General features: G+C 44.5%; 1 protein-coding gene across 16 annotated transcripts in view; it reads right to left on the bottom strand.

Moving 5' to 3' along the window:
* CELF2 (CUGBP Elav-like family member 2) overlaps nt 1–16,042 on the bottom strand; it is a 724,899-nt gene that overhangs the window by 59,207 nt on the left and 649,650 nt on the right. For all 16 annotated transcript variants that reach the window (XM_075997468.1, XM_075997471.1, XM_012740321.3 and 13 more), the window contains 2 exons: nt 11,802–11,936; nt 3,337–3,416 (listed from right to left, as the gene is read on the bottom strand). In XM_075997468.1, coding sequence (XP_075853583.1) covers nt 3,337–3,416; nt 11,802–11,936 — 215 coding nt within the window. The remainder of the gene's footprint in view (nt 1–3,336; nt 3,417–11,801; nt 11,937–16,042) is intronic.

A 16,042-nucleotide genomic window follows, 5' to 3' on the forward strand; every position in this document is an offset into this window, starting at 1 on the left:
CCCCAGAAAGCCAGAAGCACGTTCTAGTTACAGGAGAGAGATCTTAAATGGGCAGGAGGAGGATCTACTTGGCTTCTTCCCCTAATGAACCTCACCCATTCCAGAAGCTTCTTTCAGTTTTAATTTCCTTTAGAAGGCAAGGAATAGGGGTGGGGAGGAGGAAATGGCCAAAGGCCACGTAACAGGGTGACTTCACTTCTGTGGAAGATAAAATCATCAGGGAGAGTAACGGCCTACTCCTCAAGCATGAAGACCTCCTTCCAAAGAACCTTCCACGCAGGTGCCACTTGGCCGGTACTCAGCAGACTGAGCCCCTCTGTCCCCTCTTTCTCCTCAGGGTGGCTCCCTTAGACACTGTATCACAATTAAGGCTGCTACGTTTTGCTGAGGTAAAAAAAAAAAGAAGTAATTCTACCCAAGTGATTAAATAAAAACTTTGACTAGCACTCAGCATGGTAACAGACCTCTCTCTCCCCTCTCAGAGATGTTATATTCCTATTTAAATGAGCTTTTCCCTTCCACTGCCTTTGGGTCATTTTTCTTTCTTCTAAAAAACAAACTTGCGTTTTCTTTTTCCCTTATCACTGTGGGTAGTTATTGGGGATGTAGCTATGAATGCATGAGGTTATCAAGTCTGTTAATTAAAAAAAAAGAAAAGAAAAATGAGAAGACTGTTTCAGGGCTCAACCTCCAGCCTACGGGGCTTCAGCCATGGCAGGCAGAGTCGTGGGGTGTTACATGTCAGTCAATTGCATAAAAGTAATATTTCCGTCATTAAAAAAAATCTATAATTCATTTTTCTTTATCTGCTCCACGTTTCGGCACTTCAGCACTTTTAAAGAGAGCAAAAACACTCTGAAGATGAAAATTATTTAGAGAAGAAGGGGTTCTGCGTGGAAAAGCATTATTGTTGCCTCAAATTTATTCCATAACAAATTATAGCATCTCCTCCTCATAGTACATTTATTGTTTTTTTTTCTTCCTTAAACACTAAAAAATGATATAAAAGCAGAAAATGAGGCCAATGATGATGGCTTTAAAAAGGCTCATGTAAACCATGAAAGAGGAAACAGGCTGGGGAGAGTGTGAAGGGGACTGAAGAAATAGAAAAGCACAATATAAAACTGTTTTCAAGACCTTCTTCATTTGATATTTACATCCTTTTGAATCAGATAATACATCTTGGTTAAAGATGTAGGCCAGAGTCCTGAAAATAACGTAATTAGTTGAAAAAACCCAGACAACTTCAGTTGTACAACTATGTAACTGCATAATATATAACCTATTTAAAATGTCAATTTTCTTGAAGAAATTTCTTCTTCTGAGGGCCCCTGTTTAAGCATGGATGTCAGATTTTAAAAACAAGCACACCAAATTTGATTTTCTCACAATAGAGATGTGAATAAAGGGTCACGGGTGTCTTAAATACGCCTCATCGCTCTAACAAATTCTTCCCGTTTTGAGAGCCTAGTTTTTCCCTGGCTTTGGGTCATGCCCAGTTCTGCTTTAGGGTCTTGAATGCCACTTCTACAGTGACAAAGGAAAGCAGGGGGCCCCGTCAGCTTTCTCTGTGGCTCTGAGAGTTACTCAGGGGGGCTCCAATGGGGGTGGCAATGTTTCTGACAGAGTTGAAACAATTTAGGTTAAAAAATTATCTAACGGGAGACCACTATGGGGACAAATCACTAAATTACGGAAATAAGAATAATTAAGAATGAAACACGTAAATGGAGGATAAATACAGGTAAAGACTTTTTTGTTTTCCCTAACAGCACTTCCATTTTTATCTACAAGCTGAGATGTGGCTGGAAATCCACAATAATGGGGCAGCCTTAGTGAAGAGAAAGGGGGACCCAAAACACTATCACATAAATAACTGTGTGTTTTACAAGACCAGATTTCCTAGGTATTGCAAATCCTGCTAATTATTTCCTAATCATGGCGGACTTTCACCTGAGCTTGCCTTCAGGGAGGGGGGGTGTGGGTGGTCTTAAAAATGCATTGCACTGAAAGGAAAACACATTGATTATATAAGATATGTTAGGAATATCAAAGTCAAAATGAATGTTTAAAAAAGACAATAGGCTTTGCAATGCTGATATCACAACTCAGAAAAGTACAGTAAACACTTAATGACAATGCCATGCACACTCCTTCCCCCCTTGGCACCCACCTTTTTTGATTCACTATAAAAAAAGTTGCCCACAAAACATGACGCAGAAGGATCACTTAGCTCCCAGCATGCTTTGGGAGAGGCAGCATTGCAAAAAACAAACAAAAACAAACGAACAAAAAATAAAATAAAATAAAACCCCAGCAAAATGGGGCCAAAAGAGAAGCTCAATCCATAAAAAGTTTTTTTGCACATTAAATAAAATTGAAAATCTTTTTTTTTTTTTTTTAAATAGGAAAACACAGCTTCAGTAACACCACAAGGCCACCTCCGGAAAAGTTCACCCACACACAAAGATACAGTGTACACGATACAGCAGAACATGCACTCCCAAATGATTCTATCGGACAATACAGAAGAAGTAACGGCATATCACTCTCGGAAAGCTTTTGTGCAAAATTCTGAAAGGCCATGACCCAAATCACAGACTAAAAGTAGAGAGCCATCTATCTACGTCTGTGGGTGGATGCCCACGCCAGTGTGTTTATCTTCCCCTAAAGCTGCTATCTCTCATTAGGAGACCGAATTTGAGCCTTTATGTTTCTTTGTCATTGCTCTTTTTTTTTTTTTTTTTTTTTAAGCAAGGAGACAAATCTCATTTTTCAGAGGACTCTCAGAAATCAGCATTTTCACTGTAAAATGAAGTGGGAGAAGTATTAACTTTCTCCAGCATTCTTGATGCAGAAACACAATTCTGTTTGACTATAAATAACTTGGCCCCAAGTAACAAGAAGAACCTTGTGACTTAGTGCAGGGCAAGCTGCAACTTGGGGCGGGGGCTGTTACTGTTTCGTCCATACCAACGCTGGGCTGGGGAACGTACTCGATCCTTTAGGTCCAGAATGACACTTTGCTTAAAGTGCATCATGACTTTAACATCGCAGGACCTGCGCTGCTGCAATAAAAGGCTCCAAAAATAACTGTAGAGCAAGTGGAAGGTTTTACTAAATGCATTTCAATTCATTAGGGGAAAAATGCAGAAAGAGAGAGAGAGAGGGAGAGAGAGAGAGAGAGAATGAGAATGAATATGAATGAATGAAAATCGAGATGGTGAAAGTTTAAATCTGTGATTGTCATGTGAACAATCCACACAGGAGAGAATTGCTTTACCATTCCCCATCATTTGCACAAAGAAAACAAAGAAAGGGCAGATGATACAGTACCTCCATGGTCTGAGACTGATGCATGGCTTTGATTGCATTCTGTGCCATTGCCCTTGTAGAAAATGTGACAAACGCACAGCCTGTGGGAAACAAGGGGACAGGGAGCAGGAAAGACAAAAAACAACAAGACAAAAGGGTTGGACGCTTGTTAAACCAACACAATCTACGAGAACTGCCACAAGACGACACTGTTCTCAGTAGTACATAAAAATAAACAACTTCTCTCTTTTGGTTTTATCTTATTTTGCTTTTTATTCACAGTGCTGACTTGCTAATCTGACCAAAGCAGAAAGATTTATTTATTGATTAGTTTTATTTTTTATTTTTTTTTTAATGGAAACTAGGGGGGGAAGTTGGGTACTGTTTTTAGCCACAGGGTTTGAAGTTAGCAAGATCTAGTTTGCATTTCCTAAAATAAAAAGTTGCTATTTTTCCATTTTCTCCTTGGCTGCTGATCTTTACTGAGGGCATCCACACATCAGGGCTTTGTACTTCAAATTTTATCTCTGATTATTTTTTTTTTTTAAGCAGCAAATAAGAACATTCCCACACCAAGGGCAAATTAGCAAAGAAATTTCAAGAGCTCAAAATGTTAGCAAATAAATATATCTCCTCCCTGCTGGGTAGTTAAAATATACATATATGTATGTGTGTGTATATGTATATATGTATGTAGAAATACAAACTGATGCTATTCAAATACAAACAAATATACCAAATCTGTTACAAGCTGTTTAGTAATTATTAATTATTAACAAAACAAATGCTCTATGACTCTGAGAATATTCAAAAGTGCATAAACAGCAAACTTTAAAATTCTCCATTGGAATTTTTATTTGCATAAAAACCTTCATGACTTTCGAAAGCTGTGGATTTCTGAAATGTATCAGAGATTTGACCCGAAGGCTAACATACACAAGACAATGTACATTTCTCTGAATGTACATTGTGAGACCTAAAGAACTTTCCATGCCTATTTTTCCTTGTGCTGCAAACTGACTAGACTCTGCACTGCCTGTTCCTGGTCCTCGTACCAGCGTTGGCCACCATGCAGGTCATCGCTACAACTACATGGCTCATTGAGCTTCTCACTAATAAAAAACACTGCCTTCTCAGATTTACATTTTATTCATCATGCACCCCTGGGCTTCTTAGAGAAAAAGACTGTGAAATTAATGCAGATTCAGGCTGATTTTATAATAATACCACAGCACACTAAAAGCTTAGATAAGCAACACAGAGTCATTTCACTTATGATCTCTAATGACTTTAAAAGTGCATTGATTTTTTTCGGCTTCTTTAGCCTTGCACAGTGTGAACTTAGGTATCAGAGCATAATTTAGTGTTCCACTCAATTTCCTCAAAACATTATTATTATTACTACTTAAAAGATTTCCAAACGAAGCAGATCTAAACACTGAGAGGCTGCAGCCTATTGTCATTTCAGAGTGAATGCAGGAAAGCAGGATCCTGGCATCAACAAGGTAAGATTGTTGCCCCTGTGGCCAATAAGCAAAACAGAACATTCTACATTCAAACAACCAGCAGATTGTTTGGTTTATGTGAATCGATTTGTGAACCATGAAATATATTTTCTTCTACGTGTGCACCTGGTGAGATTATCAAGTCAATCCTGTAGTGGCACCTTTTAATCAAACAGCAGTAAGAGAAGGCAAGGCCTGCCCGTCACCCCCAAAGCACGACGACATCCAGTCATGAGAATAAGTCAATGCATTTTTTTTTTTGCATCATGCTGTAGTTTTTAATACACAGAAACTCTCAGTACATGGGAAATTCATCTCATATTGACCTCTTGGTTAAGCTGGCCTTAAGAAGCCTGAACAAAGTCCAGCTCGCTAGGAATGCAGAGCTGTTTCGTTCGTGTGGTTCTCCGGCAGCATGGCGGCCGAAGGAGCTTGCTGTTTAAACACGCTACCTGTCCCTAGACTGACTTCAGCTTCTATCATCAATAAAAGCAGTTCTGCGGCCTTCTCTAAGGCATCCAGACGATGTGTGCAGCAGAGTGTGAGACAGATGACAGTGCCTCTACTGGCTTCCATATTGATGCTGAGCTCTAAGATGATAAGAGTCCAAATTTACCATCTGCTTCAAAGTAACATCTCTTCAGAAGCATCGTGATCATCACCGACATTATTAACAGAGGAAATAATGCTATGAGGTTTTAATTTTTCCTACTTCTCGAAACTCCAATGGAGAAGAGGAGCAAATCTGGAGATATATTTGAAACCGTGCGAAGCCTGGACTAATTTCTGCTTGCAAATAGTCGAGAAGATTTTGTTGCATTCGTTCCATTTGCTCTTACTAATTCAGGAACATGTGCCAAATTGACAGTTTCCAAATGGAGGTTAAGAATGCATGAAAAACATGTAAAATGTCACCACGAATCAGTAAGGCACAGTTTATGCATTCGCCACAATTTCATACAAGCAGAACTTTCGTCAGTAACTTAGTGAGAAAGATGCAGCAATTAATAGGTCTCAGAAGTATTAGCAACAGAACAATAAAATTACATATCTATAAACTCGAACCATTGCCCTTTCCTCTATGAAAGCTGCAATTAAAAACTCGACTGATGCTTCTAATTATATGATTCTAACCCCATCCAAAAAAACTGATCTGACAAATCTGATGACTTCTTTAACCTTTTAATTCTATTGGCAGTGGAGCAGTAAGAGGGAAGCTGTCTCCTTAGGGGATTCTGTCAAGTTCTGTACTGTGTACTGTGTTCAGTTACTTAAGAGAGAAAAAAAAGTTACTGTGTCATTCATCAAGTGGGGGAGTGCATGTTGAAAAATGTCACTTGCTGTGCCACTCTGGATGAAGTTAAGCAACTTCAGAACCACATGTTTCTTGGAATGGTAGCTTGTTAACCTTTGTGATTTCTCTAAAACAGGAGGTCACGGTAAGTCCTACGGAGAGATTTTAATTTTCTTTTTATCACTACAGAAAACATACTGGTGGCGTTAGGATTAGGCCTCCGAATCTGTGGCTTTTTACTAACACAGGATCACATATGCCCTAGCCTAAGACTGGCTACTGGCTTTTTCTCTCAAGCCAGCTAGAAGGCTGTCCCCGTTGGACAAGAATAATTTAGGTGGTAGCTGTCCCGCTCTTCTACTAAAAATGAGCCTCTGGGTGCGGTAGAGTTCATTGGGTCTGCAAAAGACAATGGCTCTGATCTTGTAGGGTCAGGACTTAGCTATTCTAGACTGAATGAACCATCAGTTTTCTGGCTACTGACCAAAAACCTGGAGAAACCAGGCTGGGAGAAAAAAGGATACAGGTGTCCAAAAAATAAAGCTCCGTATTTCTCTTTTGCTGGGGAGGGGGTTTTAGGTGCGATAGCATGTATATTACTATCTTAAAACCTCCAAATATATAAAATAGGAGGGAAAAAAATCTATCTGTAAATGTGGCCAGCCTGTAATTTACCTTTGCAATTATTTATTATCTCCACGTTCAGGATGTCAGATTGCTAATAGAAATGAAAAGAGTTGGATTCCTCTTATTTCAGTGAGGTTGCCCTTCTCGCTGCTAAAACAGATAAATGATTGACTGGGGAGAGGTTTCTCAAAGTAATTTCCTCCTACAGACAAGATCTAAGGAAAGCACGTAGCCCTGCCACAGAGAAGATTTTTGGAACACATCTATTATGCTTGTCATTTCAACTTAAAGGATATCTTAACTCAGTTGTTATACCTTTTTTCTCAGCAGCAAGAAAATTTTGAGAGAACTAAATGAATCCTTGCTCTGCACACCCCCTTCCTCCCTGCTCCCCAAAGAAAAAGTGCAGGCGCTTTTAAAAGCACGAACAATGCCAGGGCCTTTTGCTTTTCTGTTACTTTTTTTTTTTTTTTTTTTTAAAGAGGTGCAGAAGCCTGCTATGTTTCAACTGAAAACAGCATAACTTAAAATAACTTGTGCAGCATGAGGGAGAGCTCATCCTATGGAAAACTTGTTTAGAAATTCCTAGTTAGCCAAAGAAAGATCTTAATGCAGCCAATTTTTTTTTGCTGTATCTTTTTAGCAGTGGCAGTGGATTTGATTTATTAAACATATGCTACCAGTCTCCTACTGGGGTATAAAAATTATTATAATACTCTGATGCACCATCCTGATGGTGGGCCAATGTATTTAAAACTGGCAGGAAAACATCATTCACGTATGGCATCTGAGGCTGGTTACAGATGATGATCTACTTAATAGGCGGCAAAATCTCGTCGCTGCTATTAGACTGGAAGACTGTACTGAGAACAAGAGGGCAAAATACAGTCAGTCATCCAGGGAGTATGTGATAAAGGTTTCCACATATCTGCATGTTTAAGCGCTGTGTAGGCAGAGCTAAAATGTGGTCAAAACTGAGTCTTCCCTGTGTACATGTTTTAATAGTCAAAAGCCTTATCCCCATCTCCTGATCAGATATGACAAAAACAAATGAGGATTTAATGGCTAAATCCAGTCTGTGCTCTCCCAAATCCCTGAAAATATTGCCAATTCATTTGTCAAAGGTTTTGGCAGGGGAATGTTGGAACACCGTAAACACAGCTGGAATATTCTTAAACAAGCAGAAAGTTACCTTAAATGGCAGTGAGGATCTGACTCCAGTTTGTGGGGAAAGAAAAATGAAATAAACTCCTTCATTGTCTCCAGGTCACAGATACTCGACTGCCCCGGTGCAGAAAACCCCGTCAGCTGCACCTAAACAGCCCATTCTGACTGTGGGATTACGGGCAAGTATGTGTTTTAGGAAATCGACATGCTAAGGTGACATAGTCAAATAAGTGCATTTGGCTTAGAAGCCGCCAGTTCTGCTTTTGAGAGCAAACGTCTCATTTGAATGGCCATGTGTGGGCTTGAGGTGCCCTGAACCCAGCAGGCACCAGGGGCTGAGCCACTGCTGCACGACACTCCAAAGAGTATCATCAAGTTGCTTGAAAGCATCTCAGACCACACCTTCCGAATTAGACGGCAGAAAGAGCTACTGGCCCCAAAGAGATGGAAATGCATACTCAGAGGTGAGCGCGCTGCCTCAAGTGAGGGAAAACACTAGTGTGTGTTGAGTGGCTTCAGGTGCTTGGCAGGTGCTAGGTGCTTTCCATGCACCGAGTCATGACAACTTCCCGAGGGTGTCTGTCCTGGATCACGGGCTGGTGTTGTGAGTAATGATGGGACTTTAAACATATTTTTTTCTTGCCAAGAGGTAGGTCTTGGCTTTTGAAAGAAAGACCATGATTCTAACTGAAAGTGGAGCGAGCTCTGACCAGCACGGCCGTGGGTCCCGCCAGCCCGGCCGGTGCACCTCTAACGCAACTGGGGGACTGGGCCAAGTAGCCTTCCAGGGAGGAACTAAAACTACTGACCGTGGCAGAGAGGAAGTAACACTAGGAACCTGTAGGGGAGCCAGCTCCACTAACTGCCTCCTCTGTCTTCATTCTTGTAGGTGAACTGGGCAAAGGCAGGAAGAGAAAAAAGTGAACCACTAATGCAACTGCACCTCTCCCTCATCATCTAACAGTTTGACTTAAAAACTTTCTCACTGAACAGTTTCTACCCTGATTTTTGTATTAGAAGGCACTTTTGCACAGCAGCCGAGCCTTCGTTTCCCTCAATTTTTATTTATTTTTCAAATAGCTGAGCCAGCAATAGCCACTGAGAACAGAAACGCTTTATCCTAAGTGTCACTAATGGGAGACGTTTATTAAGATTTGATTGAAAACTGTAGTTCTTTAATAAAAGCAAAATAGTAGCATGAAAGAATTGTTCTTTTAACAAATGCATGGATTCAGGCAGAGGTCCCTGCAGCCAGCAGTCCCTGGGTCCTGCTAATTCAAAAACGTGCCACTGTCTATATTTCAGAACAAATGGTTATAAATGAGTATCTTCTTTTTTTGCAATAGGGAATTCTCATTAGTTCACCAGAAGACGGAGAAGTATTCTTCTTTTCACACAGAGCCAGCATTTGCATGAAATACTGAGGAGGGGGCTCCCATAACGTGTTTCAGGGACAGGCTGCGTGTGGTGTTGAGTGTGGTTAATCAACCAAATGGTAGATCAAATGAGCCAAGTTCTCGTGTTGAGTACTGTGTGTCCTGCTCTTTCCCATGGAGGTTCTAGCTGGATGTACGATCTGATCTGCAGACATAACTAGCGTGTGCTCAAGGAGCCTTGGGCACTGTAGGCTGCACTGCTGTCCATTCCTGTCCCCACCGGACAGGTGGACAAAGGGAGGTGGACAGCCACTTCACGAGCCGGCCAGGCCACCTAGAGACCAAGCCAGCATTCACAGCTCGCTCTCCAGGTCTCTGGCCCGTGCAGACGGAACGCTCAGACAAAACGGTTCCCCATCGCTAACTAGTGACTCCCTACACGACAAGCAGGTATCTTTCCTGCTGCCATTTACAAACAGGGAAACTGAGGGATAGAGGTAGGAAAAATGAAATGGTGAAGGTTCCTAAGGTTACGTTTCATTTCAGCGGGAGTTCTGGGTTCACTGACCTCTGAGCCACTGCAAATTTCACTGTGATTAATTTAAGGGCTTTCCTTTAGTCTATTTTCCGTGCTATACCTTGGGGAATGAAAAAAATGTAATGACAACACTGCGGTGTGCCTGAGAATAGCAACAGGAGATAATAGGGGTTCTAATTACTCAACTGGCAGCAGAAAAGGGATTAGAGACACATTATCATGTCTTTGGACATGCTGTAACTCTTCCTATAGCCACACTGCCTGTTCCCACGCTCTCCTCTCTCCCAGTTTGTCTGCCTGTGTGGGCATCCGTGCGTCCCGGCTGCAGGACGACCAGATGACCAGGAGTGACCAGACCCTCACCTGGCTTGAACTGCTGGGGCGGCACTCCTAGGACCCGCCTGCTAGGGAGGCTGTCCCCGGGAGCCAGAGGCTGTGCAGTCTGACACTGGGCTGTCAGGCTCGCCCTGACGGTGGCCCAGGGGAAATGCTGCAGACGCCCTCAGCCCCCGCATCTGCTATATTCAGGGATCACACTCAATCTCCCATCTCCTTCAGCGCTAGAGCATCAAGTCTTTTAAGTGAGTGTTATATAACAAGAATTCTGGAATTGTTAGAAAATGCATAAAGTGTGATTTCCATACCGCCCTCCTTTTTATTTTTTTTTTTAACCACCTTCAGAAGAAAATGGAGGAATCAAAGCTTGGCATTGTTCCACCGCCTTCTGGTTTTCCTAGACTACCTCCTCTGTGGGGTGCTGGGGGTGGCTGTAGGTGGAACTTTTGTTCTCTGGGCCTTCAATTCTAACAGCTGACATTATGAAGCTCTGTGTCTAAAAATCAAAAAAAAAAAAAAAAAAAAAAAACAAATGTTCTTCCTCATATGGTGCTGCAATGAGGTAACAGCTAGTGCTATGGGTGAGAACTGGCGCTTTGATACTTGGGACCCCATCGGGCAACATGTGGTTTAGGGTGTCAGTGTTTGCCCAGAACCAGAGATGGAGAATGAAACTAAGTTTCTAATTAGCCCCATATATACTGCACTGCTAACTGCAGTAACAACAGCATGAAGACCTCTTCACGTTGCAAAAATATGTATTTCTTATAAGAACTGAGCAAAAAATATGTATTTCTTATAAGAACTGAAAAATCTGTTTTACGTGTACACTTGCACCTTGGATCGATTCGGGGAAGTGCAGTCAGACGCTGGCAACACTGAGCAACAACCTTACGAGTGGATTAAGGAAAGGGGCGTGTGGCATTGTCAAAGGGGGAGGCAATCGTGGAAAGAGGACAGTTATTTCCAAACTCTTTTGTGTCGCTGCTTGCAAAAATACCGGTTTGCATCAGGGCTCTGAGCTGCACCTTTTGCATCTATCATGGTGGCAAAGAAGAACCTACAATCTTCTTCAGGATGAAGTCACTTTCTGTCACTTAAAGAACTCCCTGGGCTCGGGACGCCAGGAGTTTCGCTCTTTGCAATAAAACTCGAACGCCCCAAGGCAGGCCCAGTTGCTGTGAGTCCGTGTGTGCTCTGTGCTGCATGTGAACATGGACACTCTCTTCTCCGTCCCTGTCACTGAGAAGGGGACACACTCTCAGTGCTTCCTTCAGGCGTGGGCAGAAAGCCAGAAGGGTAAGAAGGAAACAACAAATATCCTTTCTCTTCCTCCACATCTCCGCCTCGTGCCCCCCCCAAAATCAGCTTCCCTCTGAGATGGAAAGGGATGTGTCCGGTAAGGCAGCCTGTCTGCTTTCCATGTGACAGTGACAACCTGAGCTAATATGCTGGCACGAAGACCTGCTCCACTTGAGAAATAAAAGGTGATCGCTGCGGCTACAGGGAAACGTTCAAGTTTATCACAGGGGACGTGTCACAGGGTGGCCTCTCGCTGGACACAGTGCCTACGTCTACCTGGACTACCACACAGAGTTCCGACTGGCACGTAAGGAGAGAGGCTTTCTAGAAGGCACACTCACCTCGACTCAGCCCGTCGGGCCCCCGGAGGATCCGGCATTCCTCTATCTGGCCGAACGGAGAGAACATCACCCTGATATCATTCTCATTACACTTCTTCGAAACCATTCCTATGAACAATTTTCTGTCTTCCACGGCTAGGAGATAAAAATAACGAATGAGCAGAGGCCGTTTTATCTTTTTCCTTGTAATCGATGCTTCCCGACCCCGATCAAAACAGGTCCCGGCCGTGGGAGACCCAGGCCGACTCCCAGCCCTCACCCGCTCCTGCCGCACGCCCGGCCTCGCCCCGCTCTCCCGCCTGGCCCTCCCCGAATGTTTCGCCTCTCTGGGCGCGCTTGTTATTACTAATAAAACAACTTAGTAGGGCACAGGGACTAGCAGCAGTTTCCCATTCAGAAACTAACAGCGATGTGTTTACTACCACTTTGAAGCACTTGTGCAAAAAATAGCTAACCCACTCCTGCTGCAGAGCACTATTTTTGGATACACATTTTAATTTTGGTGTCTTGTAGGTGTTCTTTTAACTCAAGCGACAGGCAAAGAGAAAGGCCAGGGGAGGAGGCACAACAAGAGTGGAGGGCGTGCAACAGGAATAAACTTCATCAGACTTTCCAGGAAAGAAGACACTCCGCTCCCCCAATCCAAGTAGCCGTATCTCCATCGATCCAGACAAGAACGAGAGGGTGGGGAGAGCTCATTTTCTCTGCAAGGAAAGCACTTCCTTCCCACGGCCCGGGCTCTGCAGCGCTGACCTGTCCCTGTGCCTGGTTGTGACCAGCCAGGTCCGTCACGGGGGGGGAGGAGCAGCCAGTCCCAGAGAGCAGAGCCGGCCCCTGCCACTCGAGAAGCACCTCCGGCCACCCCACGCTCGCCCCCCCTCATAGAAGAACTGGGAGAGACCTTGCTGGACACTCACGCATTGGGGGCATCGCGACAACAACATGCAAATTCACACCGTGGACCCCGACAGCTGGGAAAGACAAGGCAGGTCCTCAGGTGACCTGGGAGATTGTCCTCGAAATCTGCACACTTCTGCTCGAGATACACGACCTACATTTGGCCCGAAAGGCGAGGTGAAAACTGACTTCAGGGCAATGTTTAATGCCTTTTTTTTTTTTTTAATGAGAGATGCCTTTTGTCAGGACATCACAGACGCCCATGGGGATAAGTCCTGCTTATTTTCCATCATTTCATTTCAACCCAGTTCTGAAAATTAAAAAAAAAAAAAAAAAAAAAGCCCGCTGCATCTCAGGGGAAGGGCTCTCTGCCTTAAGTCGCTTGTGTATAAAACCTTTGTTTTACATCTGTATTATAATCTTGTCATTGCTATTTCATTGGCTTTTATTTCGGTTTCCTTTATACCCCTTTCCCTGGACAGTAAGAGTCTCACTGTCATTTAGCCGGCAAGCCCTTCCTCACTCTGGACTTACTAGGGCCAGGTGCTTCTGGAAGCGAAGTTACAACGCGTGGCCTGTGCCCTCCGGGAGCCGGGCAGGTGTGCCCGGGGAGTCGCGATGTCACGCGGTGGCAGCCTCTGCAGCAGCGCCACCCACGCCTGCGCAGTTGCGCACGCAAGACAAAGCCACGTGTGGCTACTGAGCACTTCGAAGGGGCTGGTGTCATCGAGGAAGTGATTTTTAAACGTAATTTTAAAAAGCCATACGTGACTGCTACATGGGACATGCAGCTCTGAGGGGCCTGAAGGCAACCCCTGAAAGCTCCTTCTCCTGGAATCTCGGACTGGGAGAGACACGAGGGATGTTCTGTCTCTAGAACAGGGACCTGCCTGGGTGCCTTCTGCCTGCACCTGCCCATGCGCTTCTCCAAGTCCAGAGGAGGAGATGAGGCTCGCGGGGAGAGCGGTGGCCTTCAGGAGCTGCCATTCATCTGACGTGCGACCTGGCAGAACTGGCCAGCTAGCTGACCTCTGAGGACCTCGGTTCTGTCTTCTGTGGAGTGAGGGGTGGAACACTACTCTTCTTCCCGGCAATGGAAAGGCAGCCTGGCTCACCTGGGGCAGGGGTGCGGGAGAGGGGTGCGGAGTCCCCTGGACCCGGCCTCTCTCCACGCTTGGAAGACAAGGCGGAGAGACTTGAGGGCCCTCAGGAACACAGGCCGGAGAACCCAATGCGACGATACTCATCAACTACGGATCGTGCACCCAAGCGCTTGCTGAGAGAGGCTCGATGGAAGCTGGGGAATCCAAGCCAGACTAAGCCACACAGGCGGGGTGTGGACGGACCGGGCGGGGAGGGGACCTCTGCGGGCGGGTACGGAGTCAGGGGCATGTGGGGACGGTGTTTGGGGGCTGGGAGAACAGCCTGACCTCAGGGCACCACACCCCGTTTTCTGCTGCCTCTGCATGGAAGGGGCTCACACGTAGGGACAGGAGGGGACAGGACTTGTGCTGAGACGCAAAGCAGAGGTGGCCACAGGCATCGTGGGCTCTGAGTCCAGGGAGGGAGGGTGCTCAGGACCTGAGCTCCTGTATGTGATGGAGAATTTCCAACTGAAGCTCTTCTTCCTCCATTCAGAGAATGTCAAGTGACCTGTGGCAAAGCCTAGGAAGTCACGGACAGCGCTGGCACAGCAACTAAGCTGCAGAAACACGGGTCCCCTGGGTGCCAGCTCTCTGCAGGACAGAACCTCTACGGCTCCAACACCAGGACGCCCGCAGGCTCTCCAAGGTGCCCAAGCTCCTCAGCACAGGAAGGTTCTGGAAGATGTGGCATTACTCCCCAGAAGAGAAAGGCATGGAACTGAGATGGGGCAAAGTAAGGAGGAAAAACTTTCTAGATTCCTCATTCCCTCTCTCTGCAACTCCTACCCCCAGCAAACTCCGGCTGGCATCTCTATGAAGAGTAAAAACCCTGTTGTATTTCTTCTTACCCTGGAGATCTGATTTTAGTGCTGTTAAAACAAAAAGTACGTGAAAAATTCCCACTTGGTCCTTGGTTCCCCTGGTAAACCTGTCATTACGGTGTTTAGCTAAAGCGGTTTGCAGGGTTGGGGCTTCAGGGAGATGCCATAGTGAAGTTAAACACGCAGCTCCTGAGTAAGCTTAAAAAGGGTTTTTTTTTTTCCCCTAAGATGAATATTAAGAAATTGGAAACCACTCATTAAGAAATCCTGACTTCTTAGCCATCGCTAAGGTAAACTTAGACAGGCACCCATCACTCTTTTTAAAATAATAATCAAAAAATAATAAAAAAAATGGCAACCCGCATCGTCTCCTGTTCGGAACGCCACTTCCGTGTCTGCGTGCCCGCGTGCAGGCTGATGGCGCTCGCCAGCCGGACACCGCGCCTCACCGGCCGAGCTGCTGGGAGCTTCCCACAGTGGCGCTCTGTTTGCTTTAGTGGCAAATGCAGATGATTAAACATATCCCGCTTTCCTCTCGAGTTTTCTTGATTTTCCAGTGGAAATTTATTCATAAAATTTATTCCCGGGATCCCTGTTCTAAGGATCCCTAACAGCTTTGTAAACATTCTAGAAAAATATAGTTATCTTGAATTCACTTAACTTTTTCGTCAATTTTTGATGACTTTTTTTGGTGAGTTTTTCCTAAGTATTTTAGAGGCACTCAGTATCTTACTTTTACTTTCTCTCTTTTCTTTCTTTCCTTTTTTAAAAATATAAACAGGGTCTTGCTCTGTCATCCGGGCTGAAGTGCAGTGGTGCAAACACAGCTCACTACAGCCTTGAACTCCTGGCTCAAATCATCCTCCTGCCTCAGACTCCCAAGTAGCTAGGACTAGAGGTGCCACCACAGAACCCACTAATTTAAAACATTTTTTTTGTAGAGATGGGATCTTGCTATATTGCCCAGGCGGGTCTCAAGCGATCCTCTCACCTCAGCCTCCCAAAGTGCTGGTATTATGGGCATGAGTCACCACACCTCGCCCTCACCCATTTTTTTAATCTACAAGAATGTCAATTACGTAAATGAATCTATGTTTATTGTATTCTATCGGTGCTTTAGGGGAATTTTAAGAAAATAATTAAAAGGTAAGGTCCCTCCCCCTAGGGGAAAAGTCATTTTCCTCTAGCAGAGCCTGTGAACAAATGTGGGGAAATCCTTTCATGTACCAAGCACTGCATAGACAGGGTCCCCTCTGTCCACAATGACAGCAACAGAACTGAAAGGGGTTCCATGCCAGCGGCCATTTAAAGTTCTCCCTTCCACGGAATAATGAGAAAACGGTTAATCCTTTAAGTACAAGGGGTGACTCTTTTAAGT

Source organism: Microcebus murinus, chromosome 25 (genome assembly GCF_040939455.1).
Source record: "Microcebus murinus isolate Inina chromosome 25, M.murinus_Inina_mat1.0, whole genome shotgun sequence".
In the NCBI taxonomy this organism is placed as follows: domain Eukaryota; kingdom Metazoa; phylum Chordata; class Mammalia; order Primates; family Cheirogaleidae; genus Microcebus; species Microcebus murinus.